This window comes from Ixodes scapularis, unplaced genomic scaffold (genome assembly GCF_016920785.2).
Source record: "Ixodes scapularis isolate PalLabHiFi unplaced genomic scaffold, ASM1692078v2 PGA_scaffold5__190_contigs__length_132052651, whole genome shotgun sequence".
NCBI lineage: Eukaryota > Metazoa > Arthropoda > Arachnida > Ixodida > Ixodidae > Ixodes > Ixodes scapularis.
Window position 1 is genome coordinate 61,137,513 of NW_024609880.1, and position 25,092 is coordinate 61,162,604.

General features: G+C 43.7%; 1 protein-coding gene and 1 non-coding gene across 2 annotated transcripts; both read left to right on the forward strand.

Moving 5' to 3' along the window:
* Window positions 1–91: 91 nt before the first annotated feature.
* On the forward strand, window positions 92–19,741 carry LOC8025025 (endochitinase). Its single transcript, XM_040211769.2, has 8 exons — window positions 92–527; window positions 4,306–4,527; window positions 5,259–5,521; window positions 7,137–7,240; window positions 9,920–10,043; window positions 15,393–15,584; window positions 16,583–16,705; window positions 19,507–19,741. Exons 1-8 carry the CDS (start codon window positions 446–448, stop codon window positions 19,666–19,668), a joined length of 1,272 nt encoding a protein of 423 aa, XP_040067703.1. The 5' UTR covers window positions 92–445; the 3' UTR covers window positions 19,669–19,741.
* Window positions 11,833–11,905, forward strand: Trnaf-gaa. Its single transcript has one exon. It is a non-coding gene; the product is annotated as a tRNA-Ser (tRNA).
* Window positions 19,742–25,092: the final 5,351 nt, after the last annotated feature.

Here is a 25,092-nt window from a genome sequence, read left to right on the forward strand (position 1 = left end):
GTCACCTGGCGAAAGATAGACGTGCGATTGGTTCAACGAGCACGTGGACTCCACCCCAAGGTCAGCTTGGAGTTGAACGGAGCATAGGCGCAGAGCCGGTTACGCTCCCAAGAGGGGGAGAAGGAAAAAACTTCCTGCTGAGAAACTAATACCACCCTCCATAGAGGAACGTTCCGCTTGCGCATGTTTGCAGCAATCTCGCGCAACGCACTCGCCACGCTTTCGGAAAGACGCGCCAAATCTTGAAGACTTGCGCTGTACCCTGTTAATCATCGTTTTAGCATTTTTTTTTTTTTTTATTTGGGAATTTTTTTTTATTTATAAAGCAACAGTCCGCACTCAGATTACAGCACCACTTCGCTAGTCGACCAAAGAGCTTGCGGGGCTCGACGCAGTCGTGTCGGGAGGTCCCAGGACGGTGGACGTGCGTGCCCTGAGCCTCGAGATGGTTGCAGCGCGGCTCTGGACGTCGGCCCTGGTCCTGCTGTTGGCCTGCTTTGTACGCGATGTGTCAGCCGTGGTAAAAGGTGAGGTGACGCGCAAACCTCGGCGCTTGTCAGTTTTACCCCAATATGCAAAAGCTATTTATCTACTCATTTTTCTTTTTAGGGCCATCACGTGAGTACACCGCCTAAAAAGGGGTTGTGTCTGAGTACGCTTTTTTTTTTTTATGAGCTATGGACAGAGCGGAATGACAAGGTCCAAAATACGAGAACCGACAACAAAAGCGGTTGTCCTTGTTATAATGGCATCGCTTGCCCTGTTGTTTTTTTTTTTTTTTTTTTTCTACGCACCGTGAGCCAGCCAGCCAGCCTAAGATGCACTTTTATTATGCATCCCCACAAAGGTGTTTTTAGATTTAGATGTGGCAGTACTGTACCAATATCGCAATTATTTCTTTAAATGTCAGTGTATGCGAGCAAACATTTAAAAAAAATTGTTAAAAGTATCACCAGGCGAATGCATGCGCTTTAGTCATTCACAACTAATTGAATAGTCCCGAATTCCATATGCATGAAGAGCCAGCCAGCCTAAGATGCACTTTTATTATGCGCCCCACAAAGGTGTTTCTAGACTTAGATGTGAGAGTACTACAACAATATTGCAAGTATTTCTTTAAATGTCAGTGTATGCGAGCAAACACTAAAAAAAATCGTTAAAAGTATCACCAGGCGAACTCATGCGTTTTGGTCATTCACAACTAATTCAATACTCCCGAATTCCATCAGAGTAGAAATTTGTATTACATTATCACGCTTAAATTGAGTCGACGTACATTTCCTAAACAAAATTAAAGAGAATAATGACATGCTTTGAATGAACAAGGGGAAAACAAAAAATGCAAGCAAACTCTTTGGTTGAAACTTACTCACAGACGGCGCACATATCTTCGGATCTGCTTTCGGCTGTTGATCTCGAAGAAGAAACTTTTTACCTATTTCGTAGCATATAAATATAATCATTGTGTTAAAAGTTGCGAATTTCTATGCAAAAATTATAATAAAAAAATGAGTGAAGGATGGTGCGACCAGCAGCATGTTGCTTATACATTCTTGTTGACAGCATAAATGCGATGTTGTTGATTTCAGTAAGGTGGAGAGTTGAGCTAGTTCTTCAGAGGTCGTAATATTAAAAACAGCAAACAAGCAGGGAGAAAGAGAGGAGATCGCAGAGCGCTTACTTACAGCTGATGTATTGTGAAATAAAAAGGAATCAGGAATGAAACACGCACCACAGAGAAAAGAGGAAAACCACTGATGCATGAATGAGCTGTACTATAAAGGGAAGATAAAGAAGAAAAAAATCACAAACGGGAAGCAAATTAAGTTTAGGAAAGAGATGAAAAAAAAAAGAAGAGAGAGAGGTAGAGAGAATACGCATTTGTTGAAAAGGAAATAGCGAGGTCAGCCAGCGCTTTGGGCTGGTTTGCTACGCTGTGAAAAATAAGAGAAAGAAAAATAAGTAGCGCTGACCCTACCGCCGTCCTAGCGCCACGCCAGCTGATACGAGTGTCAGCCGACACTTCACTCGTATGAGCCATCTTCGGGTGACGCGAACAATTCAACACCAGTCTTGAATAAGTTACTTTTTAAAAGTATTTAATTACAGTTACAGTTACTTTCCTAACAATGTATTTAAGGTACAGTTACAGTTACTTAAAGATAAAAGTAACGCGTTGCAGTTACAGTTACTTCGGCCGAGTAACTTAGCTACTTTCAAGGTACTCATGGATATGCAACTATGAAGACATGGATGACAGAACAAAATGAGCAACATTTACATTTATTTACGTCAACCACGGCACACCTGGGCAACTACCGGGGCCCCCGGGTGCACGGCCCCTGGGAGAGGGCAAGTCGGCCAATAAAAGCACGAACTCTGATCTCTGTCTCCAACAATTTGTTGGAGACAGAGTGCGATTAACAAAAGCTTGTTTATTTAATTTTTTTTTTTTTGAATATTCGTTTTTAAACAGATGGGTCATAAACAGCGACCGAACGTATAAACAATCCGTGCAAAAATTTTCGCAACGACGTGTAACAGCGTCAAACAATCCAGCCTCAAGACTCGCGATAATTCGTTCAACGAGTGTAGTAAGTGACAGTACGAATTAAACTGACCTACACACCATCCCATTATATTAGTATTTTTTTTTAAATCGCCACGTCAATATATTTACTCCGCTATCAAAAAATGGAATCAAAATTTTTAAAAAAATACCAAATTGCAAAACAAAACAGAATATAACTTTCCAGATCCGATTGATGCAACCATAATACCTCGCTATGCGGAAAGCAAGTCGTCTGCTTCTTGCGAAGGAGTCGCGGTGACGTCAGAATGACGCTGAGCTCCGATTGGCTGTAATTGAAAGGATACTGGGTAGAGTGTAATGCTAGATCCCTCGAGGTCTACCACTATATTTTTCAATCAGTCAATAAGAGCTCGTCGTTTTGACATTATCGCAACTTCTGCGCAAAACGCAGACAAACTTGCGCTCCGCATGCGCTTCCTTTCACTGTAAGGAACAATCACAAAGAACGCTATAAGCCAAGGGAGACAATCAAGCAATGCCAAAAGGGTGTTGTTGCGGCTCACGTTGTCTTTGTTCGTTTGCCACCACCCACTAAACTAAAACACGCGCAATGAATTTGCCGCGGTCCTGCGCTTTCTTTTTGCGCTTGATTCGTATAGCCTGCTATAGCAAACCCACAAAAAGAACGAGTGCCTTGACAATGCACTTTCGGCGCTGCCTGATTCACTGTGTCCGATCGTAGCACCAACTGCGGTCTCCTGTTTTTGCCAGGCTATAGACGCTTTGCAGCAGCTGTGCATGGGCGCCGCCATAACCGACCTTCAGTTCTTGTTTCCTCCTATTACATTTACTTCACTTCATCATTACCACAGCAGGGCAGGTTATTGCCATTTTAGGTTCTACTGTGCCCTTCTCCACAGCATTGGCCTTTCTGAAGGCTTGTCAAGGCACGCTTTAGTGGCTCGGCATCTGGGAAAGACAAGAGAAGGTCAGCAATGGCGGATGTAATTTGGCGCCTGTGTAAAGCGCCTATAGCAACGGGATATATAGCTTCATGAAATTTTTCTCCCAGAAAGTTTAGAAAACAAATCCACACTGCACAAGAAACAAGGACGCGATGGGGAGGAGAGCTATGGCAAGCCTTCACATTCTTCGTTGTGGTGACACTTCGGGGCCTAACATTCGGTGCTTTGAGCTTTTCGGTACCAAGAGGAAGCTTAGGTCATACTCACCTCCCTAAAAATGGTGTTAAGGTGGAGGCTGCGCAATTTCGCTGAGGAAGCGGTCCTCCAGTTTTTGTCAGACTATAGCAATAAAGAGGAGTCCACACTCTAAATGAAGGACTCTGCGTGCGATTTCTTGTCGAACATGAGGCAGCGAATTCGAGAAGGAGGATCCCAGCGAATGGAGGTTGAAATACGATTAGACCAAAAGAGTGAATCCACGAGGACAATGACATCAGATTTCACTCACTTATTGTCCCTACGCACGTCGAACTGTTCAGGTCTAATCATATAGGTCTAATCAGGTCTAATCAGGAATAAGTGCACCACTAAGGAGGCGTCAAGCTGTTGGTGGGTCACTGAAAATAAGAATAAACATAAACAATAAACATATTATGTATTCGTAATTCGTTATGATATATAAAGTGTTACCGTGATTGACTGTTTCCATGCTCCATAGAAAGTAAAAATGTTTGTCTTTATTTAGAGTGCAGTGTCTGAGTATGGTTTAGTACAGTAGGTTTAACATACGATATTGACCATACGTAGGCTCCGATGCCACCAAGGGAATCACGATTCCCAGGAACAAGTTCCAGGTCCCCGTCGTCTGCTACTACTACGGCTGGGCCATCAGTCGACCGGCACCGATGAACTACAAGGTGGAGGATGTTCCCCTGGACTACTGCACCTTCGTGGTCCTCGCGTTCGCTGGCATCGACGATCGCACTTGGGAACTCAAGAGCATGATTCCAGAGTATAAGCAAGATGAAAGTAAGTTCCGAGTCACGCTTGAAAAATCAGTTTTCAAGAGGGCCCAGAAATTCTCTATATACCGAGTGTTCGGAAGAACCTAGAACCGCGTTTTTGCCGCCAGAAATATACACTAAGCTTCGACAAACGCAAAGTCTCTGCCAAAAAGTAGCGCTAGCATTTGGGACCAGATGCCAAGGCTCGTGAAATTCCCGTTTCCTAAATAATACATTTTAGGCGATTTTTTAACATTTTGATTTAAAAATCGGGGCCCGTTCCCCGTAGTAGACACCATTCATCTCCATAATTGACGAGATGCGTTGCATACATTTATATGTTTAAAATATTAGCAAATGGGTTTCATCTTTTGAATTCAAATCAAGAACCTCTGAATCTTTGGCATCTGGTACCCATTACAAGTACTACATTTGGGTGAAAACTCAGCGTTTAGTGACTCGTTGCTGATTTGGTTGTTACTGTTTTTTTGCTTTTTTTTACGCAATGTTTGTTTGTTTCTGTGTTGTTTTTTTTTACCGTACAATTGGTATTTCTAAGGGTATGCAATGGCGATGAAAACAAGCTTATACATGCTTGTCCCATCACAAATATCTAGAAACCGATTGGAAAGTCAGATTACATCAGATAAAACCACGCACGAGTCTGTGGAGACGCTTTACAACTGCCACAGAATTACCTCGTCCTTTCTGTTTCCCTCTACACAAACCTGAAGGTCTGCCGTGAATTGATTTCAGCATTGTACAGGAACTTCACCGATCTGAAGACTCAGCACTTGTTCCTGAAAACAATGCTCGCCGTTGGTGGCTGGGATCTAGGCGGCAAGGTGTTTTCTGATATGGCGAAAGAGCCCGAAAGAAGAACAAAGTTTGTCAACAGCGCACTGGACTGGATGCTTCGCTACGGTTTCGACGGCCTCGAGATCATCTGGAAGTACCCGGGCTACGAACCTCGGGGTGGAACATCGGACGACAAGGAAAACTTCGTACAACTGATTAAGGTACACCGCATTTTTATGTTATCCGCAGGAACCATGTGCTGACTTTTCTTCGAGAATATTTTGCAGCTATTCTATTATAAAAGCGCCTAGTGCATGTACTGTACTTCTACAAATCCAGTCTACTTTGTTTTTTCTCTTCATAGCATTACGCGGTTGTTTCTTATTCGTGCATTTTCCCCCGTCATGATATAACGAAGAATTTATAAGAAATGATTACCATGCTGATAATGATAATAATTTTCGGAGAGGGGAGAGAATGGAGAGAAAGAACGAACGTAAATCTCCGAATACGGCCAGGTGAGTGATGCGCGACTGAAAAAAACGCACCTCGTTCTCGTATTGAACCACGACCTCTCAACTAGAAATCGAGAAGACCCTAATTCAAAAAAAAAAAACCAGGCGGAATTTTTTTTTTTTTTTTTGCGTCGCGCATTAGTTTAGTATTTGTGTTTGGAGATTAGTGTTTGTCATTTGTCTCCCTTGTTCCGCCTCTCCAGGAATTATTATCATTATTCTTTTCTAATTCGCTCGCACCTTCGCATTCACTGCATTATTCTCGAAACACGCTGCTTGTTTTTAGGTCAGTCCGGTCAGCGCTGAAACACCTGCTAAATATATTCACAGTCTTAACATCATGAAAGGTTTATAGAAAATACGAATGGACAAATTTTTACGTTTGAGGTACGGCGTACGTTGGCATGGCGCCGCTGCCTAGGACCGGGCGAGAGTGTGTTTCTCCTGTTCTTTGAATCTTCCGATCGCTCTGCGCAGTCTCCGAAGCATGTGACGCCATCCCGTGTCCCGGTGGCGAACAGTGGGTTCCAATAGCCAAACCAAAATATTGGTGACGAATACCCTTGAGCCGCCGCACCGGTTTGTCACGTACAATTTCACACTTGAGCAGTATCAGTAAATAGATAAAAAAAAGCTTGTCACCGGACGAAAGGGCACTTGGAGACTGAAATTTTCAGCTGTGTATGATCGTTTATAACTCATAATGCTTCAGGAAAACCAACGCTGGTTTTCTTGAGTTCTCCCCCTTCTGATGGTAAAGCATTAACTGCAAATGGAGCGACCCCGACGTCATCAGCTTTTGAAGCCACGCCAAACGGCACTTTCTCCTGTCCCAGTGGAGCGAAGCCTGTCGTCTGTAGCAGAAATCTGAATGATAGGCTCCTCTATTGCGCGCGTCATAGTTTCAAGGAACGAGGCTCCCACTGGCTCTCGCGCGGCGTAATTCTAAGGAACGCCACCAGAAAAGCCGTCTCCATGGCGTCGCAGCGCACGCAACGGGCCGGCCGCCGGTAAGAGGTGTGAGTCTAGCTGCAAAGCCCGTACGGGCAAACTCCGTAGAGATGGCACTGCCGAGCTCAGCGCAGCGCGACAAGTTCACGAGAGCAAGCGCTCCGCCGTCGGCCGCTACCTCGGCAGTAGCGGAACGTGGCCGTCCACGCCAGTACGCCGCAGATGAACTAAGGGAGCGGAACAACGACCCCCATCTTTCGCATTCACAACCTATAAGAAGTAATTTATTGTCCACAGACTTTTTTTTTTTGAGTTTTGAAAATATCGGAACGGCACATAACTTATACCTTTTCTCGGCTCCGATTTTCAGGAATTGAAGGCAGCTTTCGATCCCCATCCCTTGTTCCTGACGGCGGCAGTCCCCGTTGAGGAGAACTACCTGGAGGACGGCTACGACATTCCACGACTGACACGGTGAATCTCAGGGCCCTAGAAGGCAACCTTGGGTGAAAGCGTGCATTGAAAGCGACAACCACTAAGAAAATGAATCGTCTGCAGGGAGGCAACTCTGGCGAATGACGAGGGTCTTATGTACATAGTGCGTCTCCTCCTCCGTTTCACGTAAAATCCAAATCGCAGCCGACGCCTACGATCCGATGGGAGCCGATCAAGCAGCTGAGTCAACAGTGCATCGTTACAGCGTTCGTCTTTGTCGCTTTTGCTATCAGCGGCTACCTGAATCTCGCGCCTGCGGAGAAAAGCGCCGTATAGCGCGGCCGAGTCATTGCGAGTGATTTGTGTAGTTGCTGATGGAAAACGATTAAAGGCAATGAGCGCCGCGACGACGCACTTTTTGGTGCATCGACAGCGGTCGCACTTGACTTCAAACGCAGTGCAAACCTGAACACAGTTTGCGCAGTATGTTGCAATACGTTGAAGTACGTTTATTTATTTATTTATTTATTTATTTATTTATTCATTCATTCATTCATTCATTCATTCATTCATTTATTTATATATGGATACCCGCAGCGACTTCGACGCACTATTGCAGGGAGAGGCTATCAAAAAACCTGGCGGTCGAAAATACGGGTGGGAACACATTCTGTTTGATCACATTCAATTCAAATGCTATACGAACAAAACAAAAAAAAGGATTCACAACAAGACTTAACGATTGCTATTTCTGACACGTAAAATGGACTTCGAATAGAATTGTCTCTAGCAATACGGGTTGCATCACTGTAAAAAGAGTAAACAAATTTTAGTTTGAGGTCCTTTCTTCTACAGGACAACAGTTTCCATTTCAATGGCGATTTCATATTTGTGACGCTCGCTTTGAACGTATAATTATTTAGGGCAAATCTTTTACAGTGACTTTGCACTCGTTCTAGTTTATCAAAAAGACATTTTGTTCTTGGGTGCAAAACTATGCACACATATTCGAGCATTGAAATGACAAAATAAAAACAAAGTTTCTTTAGCTCTGAAGGGCAACACTGGAAATTACAACAAAAGAATCCCAACATACTGTTTGCATCCTCTGTAATTTTATTGATATGACTGTTCCATGACAAGTCACTTGAAGATGTAACGCCGAGATAACGAACTGAGTAAGTTATTTTGCTGTGTCCGTTGTTAATATTATAGCGCATGTCCTCCGTTAGTTTTCTTTTTCTCGAAAGCCTTACCATTTTAGATTTACTTGCAATAAGTTTCATGAGCCAGTCACTGCGCCAGTTTGATACTCGATTTATGTCTAATTGAAGTTTAAAGTAATCATCATCATCCTTAATTGTTCTGTAAAGAACAACGTCATCGGGGAATAGTTTAAGACGCGAAGAAACATTTAAGCAAATATCATTTATGTTAGTCAAAAAAAGAAGAGGACACAAGACCGAGTCGAGCCCTCTCGGACTCCAGATGTACCATGACCACTCAAATTCACAGGCTGTTTTCGATCATAAAAGTAGTTGCCAATCCAGAAAAGAAAAAAACATCTGAATCAATATTCAAAACATGCAACTTTTCCAGTAACAAACAGTGATATCCACCTTATCGAAAGGCAGCTTCGGTGGCTCCGGGGCAATACGCCGGCCTACGGAGCCCCAGGTAGCGAGTTCGAAACACGGGCGAGGTTTCCGCAATGTGGCGGTGGCTTATTCTGGAGATGGCGCCGTGTAACCGAGCTTTCGGTTGCACGTCAAAGGATCCGTAGATGGTCGAAATGAATCCTCAGTCCTCCGCCGGGCGTCCGCTAGCAGAATCCCACCCGGGTGTTAGGTTTTTGGTCGAATGAGACTGCCTTACGACTGCAGCTTTAATATTCACCATCCTCGCTGGATAAGCTAAACTAAAATAGTGGAGTGATTGAACTTTCGAATGGATTCCGGGTGTTTCGGTGAGTTCATCTCATTTTTTCTAAAAACATTTATTTTTAAAGACGTCTGCTCCCGTCTTCATTTACGGCAAAGTATGGTGGTTCGGAAGGATATCGAGTTAAATCCTATCTGCACGACTGAATTTCAGATTCCGTAGTAATATTCCCAAAACAAAAAGACAAGTACTTATGTTTTTGTTCTTGACACTTACCAATTAGTCTCAAATAGGGCGTGCAAGTTCGTCTGCTCCATACGCACCTCGCACGTTTCTTTAGCACCCAAACGCGCCCACATGCTTTTGTTTCCCCTTGGCCTCAATCAATGACGGCACTCGCTTGGTTGCCTCGTCATCGCACATTCCCTGTGCGCTATGTTTCCTTCTGATTGGCATGGTCCTCTTTGCGCTGCAACGCGTCAAAGACGCATTTTGGAACACTTGCTCGTCGTATGCAGCTCGTGCTTTCAAACGAAAACCACACATCAGCCGAATGTTACATCACATAGCAGCGCTCATCTTTCCGATAATGGCAACGTGACCTTAACCGAGGCCCTTACTAAGCAGGGCGGTTGGCATCCAGGACTTCCGGGTAGCGCTATCGGCAAAAGTGGCTGAGCTCTTCTTCCCCTAGGGAATGCCTTTTAAAAGCTTCCTTATCTTTCTCTTAGATGTTGCTGCTTTGCGTTTGGGTAGAATAGCGAGCTGGGGTAATATTTAACGCCGCCCTGTCAGAACTGCGGGGATGGTAAACAGCCGTTTTCCTGGTACGTGCAGAAACGTCGATTGGTTCAATGTCCTCGCCTACGACCTCCGTGGGCCCTGGAACCGGTTCACGGATATGCACAGCATCCTCTACAAGAGGGCTTCTGATTCGAGGTTCTTCCAGGGACTGACCATTGTGCGTATGAGTGTACCACACTCTCTTTTTCTTGTTGAGTTATTCAGTTACTTATCCATACATTTCAGATACTGATCTCGCAACATTTGTTTTGTCAAAACAGTTATGCCCGAGTCTCACTAGAGCGACAAACAGAAACAAACGACAGCGGCAAGCCTAAAACACATGCAGCATGCTCGCGATGATACCTTTGGCAGGCGTTCAGTCGTTCGGTGCTCATGAAGTAAGCACGAACGATTGCGAGCCTGCCAAAGATACCCTCGCGTACATGATGCTCGTGTTTGAGAATAGCCTCCTTTATTCTACAATGCCTGTGAAATTGCGAAAGACTTTGGTTTGAGGTTTGTCACTGACGTTTGTTTCTGTTTGTCGCTCTTGTGGGACTCGGGCATTGCAACAACATCTAGAAAGAAACACGCCAAATAACAAAGATAGGCAAAGTATATTTATTGCAAATTACGTATAGGTATACCACACACTTTTCTTTCCTAAATTTTTCACTGACTTCATGCCAGCGGCGTACGCAACTGTTCTTTCTTTTTTAAGGGGGAGTAATATGGGTCGAGGCCCCCCCCCCCCCCTCCCCAACCCGTCCCTGCCGAAAAATAATATTCCAGTGTAGCCCTTCCGCGCCCATTCCCGCATATAGTGGCATCAGCGTTCGCGCCGGTGTCGGTGTCGACGGCGCGCGTTGCATTATGGGACGTCACAGATCTGTACACCAATTCAGTTTCCCGTTAAATTTAGCGGGAAATTGAATTGGTGTTGAGGTCATTTGACTAAACTTTCTCGATAAATTTAGTGAGGAAACTGAATTTGTGTATATGCCACGTGACATGAAGTAATATGACATCATTATTGCCTCTAAATTCAGCAGGGAAAATTAATTGCTCTTGAGATCCAGTGACGTCAAGTTTCCCGCTATTTGGCGAGAAAACTGTGACGTGAAGAGATGTGTCATCATTTTCCCCGCTAAATTTAGCGGAGAAACTGAATTGGTGTTGAGATCACGTGATGTCAATTTTCCCGCTAAATCAAGCAGGGAAACTGAATTTGGGCAAAAGTTTGGTGGCACGAAATCATGTGACGTCGTTTTTCCCGTTAAATTTGGGGGGGGGGGGGGGGGGGGGGGGAACTGAATTGGTGTTGAGGTCACGTGACGTCAATTTTTCCGCTAAATTTAGCGGGGAAACTGGGACGTCATCTGACGTCACAGGCCACTGCTTCACGAAATACGGCTTCACTAAATCCGGAGCAACTTGCCAAAGAACGTTTCACGTCAAACCAAACACCGCGCGCGTTGCATTGTAGGGTGTTAGACCGTACCCTCCTCGTGTGTGTATATATATATATATATGTATATATATATTTCAAATTCTGTACCACGGAATATCGCAAAATCGAAATACCTGGAGCGCTGCGCCCTACTTTCGCATTACAGAAAAACAAATACATAAGTAATTTTTAATTTTTTTTTTTTTTTTTTTTTTTTTTTACTTTTTGGATTATTAAGCAATTTTGATCACACTGGCTTCCCAGTGATGAATTCAAAAAAGATGCAGCCGGGTATTTATAACAGGGCAGTCATTTTTATTTGTATTTATTCCTTCTGCACCACACTTGACCAAAAACTTCAGGGCGGCACTTTTAATCAATTATAACAGGGCGGCACGGAGCTAAGCAGGGGTTAAACGTCAGTAGAGCAAACAGATTTTATCGGCTGCCACCAGTCTAACACCCAACAAGGGTGAAAGGCTTGCCTTTTCTGTTTGCTCTACTGACGTCTAACCCCTGGTTAGCTCAGTTGGTAGAGCGCTCCACTGGAAATGGAGAGGTCCCGGGTTTGATTCCCGGAGCAGGCGGATTTTTTTCGGCCACGCACCAGTCACCTAGCTGTGTTTGGAGATTTGTGAATGCCCTTTCTCCCTCTTGTTCCCCTTCTCCAGGGATTATCTTCGTCAATCTGTCCAGCTTGCTTGCACGTTTGCATTGAATTGCATCCTAATCTTATATCTAATAGATTGCTATTTGTATCAACAATAGTCACAGGAAATATTCTAAGTATTTTGGAGGCACGTACCGTACTAAATATCTTATAATTAGTGGAACGAAATTCATTCGACGTTTGACGAATGTAACAATCCATTCGACAAAAATCTCTTAATGAAATACAACAGACAAACGCACCTTGCCTCGAATAATTAAACTTCAAACTACCTTTGTCATATTAAGTCTTCAAAAATAATTACAAGTACTAAAACGGTAGTTATTTATTGGCAGTATATATTCGAGAGGAACTTCAATGACGTTATGAAAAATGCTGCTTCTACAGAACTAACGTCTGCCAGCTACTTCTAAGGATAATCCTTCCTGTGTGTTTGACTGTAACCACGAAGATATACCAATAAATATCATTGTGACTTGACTCGAGCTCGGCATTCTTCCTCTGATAAAGACACATATGTGATGGACAATTTAAGTGTATTTAAAATAATTCTACTTGGGTAAACGCGAGATAGGGCGGCAAAGATAAATTATACTGCGGCAAAATTGTAACGACTAAATTGCTTTGATCAGATGTTTGAATCACGTTCTTTAGCTAAAATGTTTTAGTTTTTTTTTTGTTTTTTTTTTTGTCTGGCATTTAAGTGCTATAAAAATCCCGAGGAAGCCAGGGTACAGCCAAATTTATCCTTCTCTGGCCAGAGTCTGTGTATATTGGTCCTAATCACCAAACAAGTGGCCAAGTATGGCTTCACTTCTCTGTAGTTTGGCTGTCATCTGGTATCTTTGGGCCTAAATTGCCAAACAAGTGCAAGAGTTTTAGTTGTCACTTCTGGTTGTTTGGTTTTCATGCGGCAACCTTAGGCCTAAAAAGCAAAACAAGTGCCAGATTTATGCTTTATGTCTTCGGCTCAAGTGCTGCACCTCGGCAATTATCTGGCGAGCCAGAGATGAGCCATGAAAACGCCAAATGCAAGTAAAATGGCACTAACTAAGGCCTTGGACCTAAACTCTATTGGGAGAAAGTAGTTGGGCTTCTAGGGTTGCCAAGCTTGTGCTATGTGAGGCGTTTTTGTGCGTGCAACCCGGGAGACGTCTTCCAGAAACTAAAATTGTCGAATCAATTACGAATCACTCATTATAAATTATAGTCAAATACAATAATGCCACAATTGTATCAAAACTCGCTTAATTGCTTTGTAATGATTCGCTGAGCATGTATTTGCGAAATAAGAGTGCAGTAACAGATAAAAACAATTCGTAGGCTTTAACACTATATTTTCTTTGTTTTTGCATTGCCTAGCGCCAACCACACCTCACCTTTTGCCTGTGCAATTTTTAAATGGCTATAGCGACTGAAAAACTCCTAATATTAAAGCTTAAAGAGGCACTCAAGTGGGGACTGAGATCGTCTATTTATGATGATAGCTCAATCTACGGGCTCTAAGCATCCTAAAAATAACAAATCTACAGTCATGGGTGGAGGATTTCGTTATTAAAAATAAAATCAAAAATCGTGGCACGCCCCTCTTTATGCGTCGTGGAGCTGACACGAGGGGCACTGGCAGACGGCGTTTTCAAACATTAATTGCTGTATTACTTCTCCTACACCCAAAGAACAAAGAACGTAATGCACAACGCGCCTAAAATAGCAATAATAGTAACGTTCAGAATCTCCACGCAATGAACTATTTTCATTGGTCAAGTTTCATGGACATGGTGGAAACCAGAGGATCAACCCCCCCCCCCCTCCCCTTCCCTCCTACCAAGAGAAAATGGCTCCCGTGTATTTCTATTGCTCTCACTGTACTACGACGTCTTGCCGTCTAGAAGTTGCCATTTTTATTGACAAAACCCCAAGAAGCAATATGCCATCAAAAACAATTTTCTATAGAATGCATGTCCCTTAAAGAGACGCGCGAAAAACCATGACGGTATAATTGGTTTCGTTTGAAATGTAAGTAAACGGTTTTTTGTGTTCGATGTTTTATCATATTTTTAATCTAGGAGAGGCAGTTTTGCAATATATAGCTCGCTAAACAGTAAGAACGAACCGCATTCATCAGTGCAGATAAACAGCTGCAATATGAACCGTGACTTAAACCAAACAAACATATCTAAATTATGACAACGGCAGGTAAGGTGAGCTGGTATCAAAATTGCTATACTCGTGAGAAGACATGACATTCTTATCCTTCGTTTCAACTCGTCATTTATATGTCTAATTAAAACGCAAACATTTTCATCTAACAAAGCCTGACCAAGCAATCAATCAAGTAACCTGTTCCATTAAACAGCGCCTCAAAACCCCAAGGTTTTTTTCTGTCATTAGATATTAGTTGTCAAAATGAAAAGCCCTAGGCTTCAGCTGTGTAACTCATACATTTTTTTATTGTCTGCGGCGTATAAGTAATAATAACAACGACACACTGAGAATTCCAACATAAATCTCCAAGCTTTGGAAAGTTTAGACGCTACGAGACAAAACAAACACACGAAAGGTAGAGCTGAAACAGCTGTAGCGAACTCTTCCTTTGTGATCACTGTTATGATCTGTAAAGGAGGAGGTGAGACAATCACACGAAAAGAGGACTTCAGCGATTGAGCCTACGGAGTGGGATGTTATCTGTAATTCGGTGACAGCACCACTCCTAATGAGCGGGCGAGACTCTGGAGTTGAGAGTGGAATGCCGACTGTAGCTTGCGGTTCCAGATTGCATTTCTGGCGCTGATGCTGACTTAAAAACCTCTCTGTAAAATCGACGAACCATTCTCTCCCGTCTGAAAAAGCGATCAACGGTTTCCCCTTCGTCTTTTAGCCCACCATTTACCATTGTATTGTCTGTGATGCATATTCTTTCAGAACATTTCCTTCGTCACCGCTAAAACATCTACAAACGTTTGCGTAGCGCCAATATAGTGCTAGTACCGTGTATGCCCAAAAATAAATCGACCTTTTCCTTTAAAAAAGTAAATAAAATTACCACGTATGTCCGATGCGGCGCGTTCAATCGCTGCACATCCATTGCAAAGCTAACATTTTACTCAAACCCGAAACCTATTCTGCAACACTCACGAAAGTGACGTTCAGGTAGCCAGAATCATATCGCTGATCGTTAACCTTTGTACTCTGTAGGAACGTTTACAAGCAGTATTGTTCTATAAAAAAAGGTCGAACTACTTTCGAGTGACTACGGTAATAGTATTTCATTTGATTGTACAAGCAGTATTTAATCTACAGATCTGCCTAGCCCGTTCAATCGATCCTTGTGCGCTTATCTTTTTCTTTTTTTTTTTCGATTTGATCCAAATGAGGGATCATGATGCTTTTCTTCATCATCCCAGTCGGAAGGAATGAGGCGCCTTGTCAACCTGGGCGCACCAAAGGACAAACTCATGCTGGGGATAGCATTCTACGGAAGAACTTACGTCCTGCGAGATCCCGCCAAGCACGGAGTCAAGGCACGTATCAAGGCCACCAGCCGGGCTGAAGCCGGACCCTACGTCAACTCACACGAGCTCATGGGATACTACGAGGTACTGTTGGCCTGCCTTAAATACCCTCAAGTCGTCCACACACTTCCAGTTTTTGTCGTATTATTCAGCAATCCTGCTCCACGGCTCCAGTGAGCTAGATGCTTTACAATGGGTTTGAGGTCGCTTTTGTCTGAAATTTGAATTCATGGCGTTATTTTCTACGCCTGATCACAAGCCGACATATGCATGATTATGACACATAGCCGTGTCATGATCACTGATCGGCTGGTAACATCATATCATTTTTAATAAGATACATGGAGCAGCAATGAAAATAATATACAATGAAGCAGCAGATAAACTCAATATTTAGATAGCTTTCGTCATTCATTCATTTGTGTTTGCCCTTTGTCCCCATTTTCCAGACAATATTATCGTTATTCTTGTTCAGCTCGCTTGCATCTTTGCATGATTTGCATTGCCATCCTTTTTTTTTCCTTTCTGTCGGCATCTATACTGTATATTTTCCCTTTTGGCAACAGTAAAATAATTTTCTTATCGCGCCTATTGACGATTCGCTCGTTTGAAGGTATCTTCATAGTGCGTAGTTAAGTTTTTACACATGCTAAGATAGTATATTTGTATTGAAAACCGTGTACGGGTACCTCCGAGCCTTTAGAAAAGAAAAAAATAACTTCGAACATCAAGTTATTTTGGGTACCACTCGTACTAAGGCCGGCTACACTTACCGTTTCCCACATCCTTCAGCTTGCTTTCGTGTCAAAAAAAAAAAGAAGAATATAGGAAAAACAGTGCACTGAGCAAGAAACACAAGAAAACGAGTACAGAAAAAAAAAACGAATTTGTGTTGGCTAAAGAAATGAAAACTGAGCAAGATAGTCCAAAGCATACATGGGCAAAACAAACGGGGACAGTAATAGTAGGCAGTGTAAACTCGACCGAGTTTCATACAGCTATGCTGATTCATAAGAGATTGTTCGGAGGGGGTTTTCCATGGCGGAGACATAATCGCCATTTCTCGTGGCCTTCCTTCTTAGATATGTCCAAATATCAAGTCCGGTGCATGGACCCGGGTGTTTGACCAAGAAGCCAAGTGCCCGTACGCCTACCATGGGGACCAGTGGATTGGATACGAGGACGAGGAAAGTGTATCCAACAAGGCAAGTGAAAATATTACTATCATATTTTTCCAACCAAAAAAATAAAAAGATTGCGTGCACACGCATTATTCTCAAGCCGAATTATCGCAGTTTCCTGCGATTATGGAGTTTATGGTATGGTGATTGGACGGTCGCGGAAAACACGATAAAGTCCAAGCGAGGGCCAGGCTTCCAAGGCTTCCAGCAGGGGGTTTTAGCTTCCAGTGCTATATGACGCACACGACCGGTGTGCTTCAGTGGCTGTTCAACTTTTGTCATCGCTACCCGCCGCTTACCTGACCAACTGGCTGTTGCTGAGTAAACCTTTCCGGCGCTGGTTGTACACCGAGCTTACGGCACTCCGCAATAAAAGGCGAGAGGAAGCAACGAGCGACAGGTTTAAAAGGGTTTTGGTGTTTCTTGTTCGGGTGAACTTTTGTTTTCTTTTTATATTCGAGCGTTACATGTTTCGTCAAACTAATTATGAAGTCATCTGAAATGCGCGTGAGCTTCTTCCGCCTTACCTGCCAAATGGTCATGTCATATACTCCGTTTCACGTCAAGTCGGACCGGAGTCCAAGTTAAGGTGCGATAGAGATAATTATGCAGCGCTAAAAGTGCATCGTAACGGCGATTCTTGTCTTTTTTGTGCTTTCTTTCAACGGCTAGACCAATCACACGCAGAATGAATGTGCGTGATTGATTCAGTCGGTGATAGAAAACGCACAAAAATAACGAGCGCACTTAAAATGAAACGGAACACAGTGCCAAAATCAGCGACGAATTAGACACAATGGACGGGCCAAGCAGAGGATGACTGCAAAACTTGGAGCAGGCTCAAGCTTCGCCTTTAAGAGTAGAACACGGTTGCGTTATCGGGCCCCGTTCACATCACTTTATCCTTCGCGTCTTATACTCTTCCCACCAGTGTGTTGAAAGTGCGGCGGACATGGCCTAGTCAGCCTAGCTCGCAACGGAGGGGTCGTTGGTTCGAATGAAGCCTAAAATTCTTCAATTTTTTTAAGGCCAATAAATTACTTTATAAAATGAAATCACTTGAGACACGCGGCGACCTTTAATTAGCGTTACATGTCATGTATTTGTATCAACTTTCATTCGACGCGTGACATCAAGTTTCACGTAAGCGTTGTGGGTTGTTTGAAATTCCCGCGCGAGGTCATGTGGCTGTGACGTCATTACCCCATCGACCAATTGGGATTTTCCCCTCACAACACCACCGACGCCAGCTTTTTTGCGATACAAGCTCCTTAACGCTGCCGCGTCAAAAAAAATACTGTTACTGAAATGTTACTCTGGCGCGCCTTATCAGCATAGCCTTGCCATAGCTTCATTTTCTTCTCTCAGATAGCGCTGAGCTCGGAAACCACGTCCTCGCTTAATCTTGGTCATATATTTCCCGAATCTAAATTATGATTTTTGCTTTCAGCGTGACGGGGCTAGCGTTTAGAAAACAAAACGCCTTTTAGCCACACTCTGACGGCTGTCAGGCCGAGGAACCTCTGTGGAGAGAGAACTAATTTAGAGCTTTAATGGATAGTTTTAGTAGTAGAATGAGCAGTGAAGCAGACGCAACAATCAGAAGTTTCAGCAAAACAACGCCGCAGGAGAGGGGGGGGGGGGGGGGGGGCAGGGGGAGGGACTCCCGGGATTGTCGCTTCGGTCGGTGCAAACGGTAGCTCGGTTAAGCTCCGCCACTGGCCATCCCACGGCAGGTCAGCTGCCAGTGGGATCGACAGTGTAGTCTATTCCTGGGGACTTTCTTGCGGTTCCGGAGCTTCATTTTAGTCTTTCGGTGTTCTGTTTCAAGATGTCCGGGAACAGTTCCATATTTAATCCCCTTCCATCTCCTAGATAAGAAGCTGCAATGACCCACGAGAGGAGTTAAATGCAATACAGCACGAGGAGAGAGTGTGGAACGAAAACAACTTAGACAGAAATCTGTCTAGTTGGGTGAAGAAATAGAGATAAAAAGACCAAATTCCTAACCAAGTTCACAAACAATTCTATAGATAAAATTTGAATCAAATCACTTACCTGGCCACTCATCGCTGGTGAAAAGCGTAAGCCCGCGTCAAAGATAGCTTCTGCGTTCCTAACGCAATATTGACCAACGTTTTGTTCATAAAGAAAACCCAAATCTCCCAAGACCTGCTTAGAATGGCCCTTACTTCTCTTTTCGCGCAGGGCGTGGAGGCCGTGCTTTTTCTTGTCTTGCTACAGCGCACCTGATAAACGAAAGCATTGCTGCGGGGCTATCCCCCAAACTCACGGGTTTGGGTTCACCACATTCTATGCCGATTCCTCGCGTCGAGTTCACCGTTTACAGATCCGCTCGGTGTAGTACATCTAACTCACCAAGCCAATTTGGGCTTCAAACTAAGAAGGGGATATTGTGCAAAGAAAGTGTGACATTTATCAGGCGTATTTGCTGAATTTATTCTACATGACTCTAAAAAGAATCTTTTGAGTTCAAATTTGTGCAGTGCACGGAGGCAGTCAATCACGGCAAAAAGAAAAAAACGGAAGAGTTTCAACGAATGGTGAAACTTAGAATACGATTAGATCCCTAAAGGACGATATGCACAGGAACAATGATGAAGGGAAACGTCATGCTTAATGTACCCAAGTATATGTCCTTTTTTATATAATCGTATGCTGAGCTTTATTTTTCTGGTCCGTTTATTGAACTCCAGCGTTGGCTCTCTCCGTCTTCTGCAAAAAAGTAAACTCACAAAAGTTTTTTTTTTTTTTAGAGTGATGGCTCTCATAAGGGCTATTTATGATATCTAATTGATCTACAGATGGATTTCATCATCGGGGAAGGGTACCGTGGGGTCATGGTCTTCAACAACGATCTTGACGACTTTCGAGGAATCTGCGGACCCAAAAACCCTCTCATGACCGCCATCTTCAACAAAGTGGGCGAAAAAGAGCTGCGGAAACTCAACATTACCCAAACTTGAAACCAAAGACGCACGAAATAAACAAAATAAACTTCAGAGGGAATGACGTCTTCCCTTGTCCTTCAGCAGTCTCCGTGCTCGTTTTGTTTTGAAAAATACTTCACAATCGAACGTCAAGCCACCGGTCGCGCAAATTGAAGAAAAGCTAGAAAATATAGTCTCGAAACGAAGCATGCACACGCTCAAATATATTTCGAAGTAAAGCCCAGCGAACTATTTAAGCAGGTTTCAGAATTTTAGATTCCGTAAATTCAAGGCCAAAGTCAATTTGGGCGTGATCAGAAAGCTTTACTGTGCACGTGAACGAGACGCCATCTCTTAATGCGTCTCAGCGGAACAAGACATACTTCATTTTTATTTAGAGGACACTACAGGCCATTGAAGGCCCAAGTAGAAGTGGGGTGCATCATATGCATTCGCACATACAACAGCAAACAAATAGCGCAACATTAAAAAGGTTTACAACAATGAAAAACAACAGTATGCTATGGTGTTAACCAAGCCTTAACCCATGACCGGGTCGAAGGAAAGACACATTGAACTAAAGAAGGGTGCGCGCGCTATCGACTTCACCGTTCCTTTTCGCTGTTTCTATTAGTAAAAACCGGGAACCCTCGAGTGTAAATGTCATTGTTTCTAGTTATTAGACTTTCGGTTTTCCCAAACAAAAATGAAGTTAAGAAAAGCGCGAATGTAGGGGGAGTTTAGCAAGATTACTTGCTGCGCAGTTAGAACGAAGCGTGACTCAAATATGAAATATGACGTGGGACCTCTATCCCAAGAGGTTCAACCAAGTCCCCCTGCTTCCAGGAGAGTCTTTGCGCCGATCAATCCGAGATCGACCTGACCATATACACTTCTTAAACATTTAACAGCGAGGCAAAAAAGTGTCGAGTCACTGAACTGCAGATTCATACGCGGAATATGATATTCAACAGATCAGAACTCCCTGCACATTCTCAGAACGCGGTCCGCAGTCCTGTAATAAAGATGTAACCGCGCAGAAGGAGATTATTAGAATGGCCTAGCTATAGAAAGCAGGAACCATCAAGTCATTTTTCACATATTGGAAAGTATAAATGACTATTAAGTAAAGTCCTCAAGCGTCGCCACAGGACTCTGAAGAGTCCCGTATGAATATATGGTGCCTGGAGCACATGTACAACTTGTGTGTTTAGTGTTTTATTCAATCAATTAATGTTTCTTTTATTAGAATCTATGCATGTTACAACTTACTGGAAGACGATTTGGGCCCATAGTCAATTTGGCTAGTTTGAGCCCATTTTAATAAAATATCGCGCTGACAGGCAATCATATTGAAAACACGGAAACTACATAAAAACTAACCAAATGTCGGTTTAAGCCAATATTTAGGTAATGTAAAGAGAAACCGGCCCACATAAAATAAATCAACGCAGTCATATTAAAACATTGGCTAAAAGAAATTATGTGGTAAGCAAATGAGTGAATGTCAAGATGATGGGAGACATATCCTATTTAGGAAAATATGGAAAAAAAAAAGTGAAAGCCGTTTACAACTTCCTGTAACGCCGAATTGGAGCGCAGCTCTTGAGGAGGAGGAGTGGCCACGTGACCCCCCGCTGAAGTCATGTGACCCCCTCCACCCGAGGTCACGTGACCCCCCCCGAACCATACTAGACAATGAGGGGAGGAGGAGGAGGGGGAGGAGGAGGAGGGCAGAGGTCCGGGGGGTCACGTGACCTCGAGGGGACGGGATCACATGACTTTGGGCGGGCCGTTACGTGACCGGCGGGGGGAGGGGAGTCACCCCCCGGGGTCACGTGACCTTGGCGGGAGAGGAGGGGGAGGAGGAGGAGGGGGAGGGGGAGGGGCGACGCCGACGCCAACGCCGACGCCGACGCCGCACAGGCTGGAAACGGGTCATGTGACCCCCTCCCCCCGAGGTCGCGCGACCCGCCCGGACCATACTACACAATGAGGGGAGGAGGAGAAGGATGGGGAGGAAGAGGAGGAGGAGGGGAGGAAGAGGGGGAGGAGGAGGAGGGAGGGGCGCGGTTGCGCCGACGCCGACGCCGACGCCGACGCCGACGGCGACGCCGACGGCGACGCCAACGGCGACGCCAACGGCGACGCCGACGCCGCTCAGGCTGGAAACGGGCCCCTAAGAGCTGCGCTCTAAAACCTCACATCGGCCATGACACTGATGCCAATAAATTTCACGACATTTGTTATTCCCATTTGTAAGGTGTGATAAGTTCATTTTTTTGTTGTTGTTTTGCTGTTTACCTTTTATTTTTGTGCATTGAATGTTGTATTCATTCTCCCCCCCCCCCTTCATGTAATGTATGCCAATTGGGATATCTTTGAGCAAATAAACTCTGATCTGATGTGGCCTACGCATGCATAAAAACAAGGTCAAAATTATGCAACCCGCCTTTAGATCTATGCTGGAAAGCTTGTTTCAAATCAAGCTTTAGTTAAATAACAATAATAAGGTTGAGAACTGAGACGCATCGCTCGGCATCTAAACTGCGGCTTCTACGGCAAGCAACAGTTTCTGGTGTGCGCGGCGGGTTGCAATCGCCGTTTTCATTGTAAGTTTTTGAAAATTGGCACCGCAGAGTACAATACCTTCATTCAAAGTGACACGAGTGATTTCAAGTGCTCCGGCTGTATCCAAAGAAGCAGCATGTCACTGGGTAATGACGCCGCTACTCGTAGTGGAGGGGAAGTTCCTGCTCCAGTGCCGTTCGCTGAACCGTCGAAGTCGCTCGCTGGCAGCTCCGTTCCACCCAACGTACTACGCCTTTTGGAAACCATGGCCTGCAAACTGGACATTGTGACGGCTGAGCTCAAGTGCCCTTGAGCGGATAACAACAGCCTTCACTTTGAGGGGCTTCATTTCCGTAAAAGTGTTTATGAACAAATGCAACTCCAGTCATCTTCATCAACCTTTAACGCGTCCATCCCCGCACTGTCAAATGTTGCATCAGCGTCCGTGTCAAATTCTCGACCGACTTCTACACTTCCCAACGCAGTTCCACAAGCGATTCAAGGTAGTCTGAGTGTGTAATCAAGTCCTTCGAATGATGCTGAAGCTGCAGGAACTTTCGACGATGATGTCACCATAAAAAAGCCCTGATGACGAGCAAAGCCGTCAACAGAAGCTGCTAAGCAAAGTAAGGTGATCGCTGTTCCTCGGGTAAATCACCAATTATCACTTTTTTCATCTATGCTTTATCCGGATACGAGTGTTGATTATGTTCAGGCGCTAATTGAGCCTTTGATAGAGGGAAACAAGTTATCGTTTTGAAAATCTTAACAAGATTTGGCACGTGTTCTTCGTCCACCTCGCAGGTGACGAGTCAGTATTCAATGCAACCAACAACCTCGAAGCTTGGCCGGAAGGTGGCTTATTGCATCAGTTCTTCGGACCACTCGACAGCTTTTGAGTTCATACTGTAGACGAGGTAAAAACCAAAAAGGGGCGCAAACTGTTAGTTTTTAAATTGTAGAAGCTTGCGATATAAGGCCGATGAGTTTATGAACAATTTATTACACTCAAATTATGACATCAATTGTATCTCTAAATTCTGGATTTGGGATGGTATATCAGTCACAAATTACTTCAACTCCGGTTGCACGGTATATCGACGAGATAGAGACTATTTTTGTACAGGGCAAAAGTTGGGAGGTGGCACTCTTGTTTCAACTAAGGTTTCTTTGCATCGCATACGCAGTTTGATATTGAATATTATTCGGAATGTGTACGGGTAAAAATTAAAGTTAAGGATTGTTTCAATTACCTAAGAGGAACGTATTATTTTCCACCTCTATTTGACGAAACCATGTTTATTAAACATTTTGAATCTCTGCGAAAGAATATCGTTTTGGACAAGTTTCGTGTTCCGATATACAGAGATTTTAATTTTTCTGGTGTAGAGTGGTCATTATAAACAGTAAAAATAGAAACATGACATAATTCAGGAAGGCCTCTTCTTTGTTGTAGTTTAATAATTTCAGCTGTCTTGAACAACTCAATTGGATAACAACTAGCGTAGGAAGCATATTAAATATGGTTCTTTCAAATGTGTCAATTCTAAGCTTATGTCTTGCGTCCAATTCTTTGGCACAAGTTGACGTGTACCATCCACTTTAATCGTCAAGTCTTGTTCTCCATAGAAACCATGGGTATCTTCGAGACCATACGCCTACAGTTTTTAAAACGGAGACTTTCTGAATTTGTATAGATCTATTGAAACTTCTAAGTGTTCCACTGTTCAAGCAATATCTGATGATGATTGTGCAACCGAGACTTTAACGACAATTTTTAAAAATGCCATCGACACGTTTATGCCGAAGCGTTCAACTAAACAATCCAAATATCCTGAACGGTTCTCCAAGGATTTACATTAGTATTCACTCAATAAATAATTTTTTCATCAACTTCATAAAAACGGCGGCTCTTCTCTTATCAATACCAAGTTTGGCCTATATTGTGCATTGGCGGAGATGACTGTTGAAGCACAATAAGTGCTTACATCTTGGCAGCGTAGAAAATAGCTAGTTTAGCCGTCCGAAAACTTTCTAAAAATTCTCAAAGAAACATACACCTGGCGCAATCCAAATTATATTTTAGTGACTGTTCAGATAGCACTCAGTAGTATGTCTCGGCGCTCTTGAAGTTGGTAGTGTTTTGGTGGATTATTTTAGAAAATGTTTTTTCTAGTCGTCAGCATTTTGTTCACGGGCGGTTTCGGCAGCTGACTTGTAACAATATTTTTTGCTATGAGAGTAAATTTTAGTGATATTGCAGAAGCGATAACAAAGTTAAAACCTCAGTTTTTATCTGGCATCGATGGTGTGCCAAGCTATGTTATCATAGGTTTGCTGAGCTCTTCATTCCTATTTTGGAACACATTTTTAACCTGACACTCCGCTCGAGTGTTTTCCTGTCACTCTGGAAAAAAGCGGTTATTGTTCCTATCTCAAAAGGTGGTGACGCTTCCCTATTCTCGAACTACCGTCCCGTCTTTCTGCTTTTAACCTGAAACTTTCTCTGGCTATGTGTTCGGCATTTCGTGAAGCCCAAATAAAAGCGTGGCCGCGAGGCTCGACACTGATTGGTTGGTGGGAGAGGAGGAGAAAGGTGCTCGACGCTATATGGTTACCGGGTAGGCGAGGAGGAGCTCGACCACCTGTGCGTACTGAGGGAGAGGAGGTCGCGAGTGTGCAAGACTCTGGAAGATAACCAGGTTTGTCAGCCCGATTTACTGTAGTGTCGCTTCGTTCTAGGGACTACAGTATCAATTGTGCGTATGGTACGCCTGATGAAGAGAGCCGTGAACGTAGGCCTCTGGCGTCAGGAAACTCAGAGTATCGCTAAACGTATGTGATGCCAGAACGTTTCAAGTATGCAACGTAGTTGCCTAAAAATTAGCC

Excerpts from the sequence above, each read along its gene's own strand:
- LOC8025025 (XM_040211769.2), top strand. The coding sequence starts at position 446 with ATGGTTGCAGCGCGGCTCTGGACGTCGGCCCTGGTCCTGCTGTTGGCC. Across the intron at positions 4,528-5,258 it reads AGAGTATAAGCAAGATGAAA|CATTGTACAGGAACTTCACC; the intron begins GTAAGTTCCGAG and ends AATTGATTTCAG. Across the intron at positions 7,241-9,919 it reads GACATTCCACGACTGACACG|AAACGTCGATTGGTTCAATG; the intron begins GTGAATCTCAGG and ends TGGTACGTGCAG.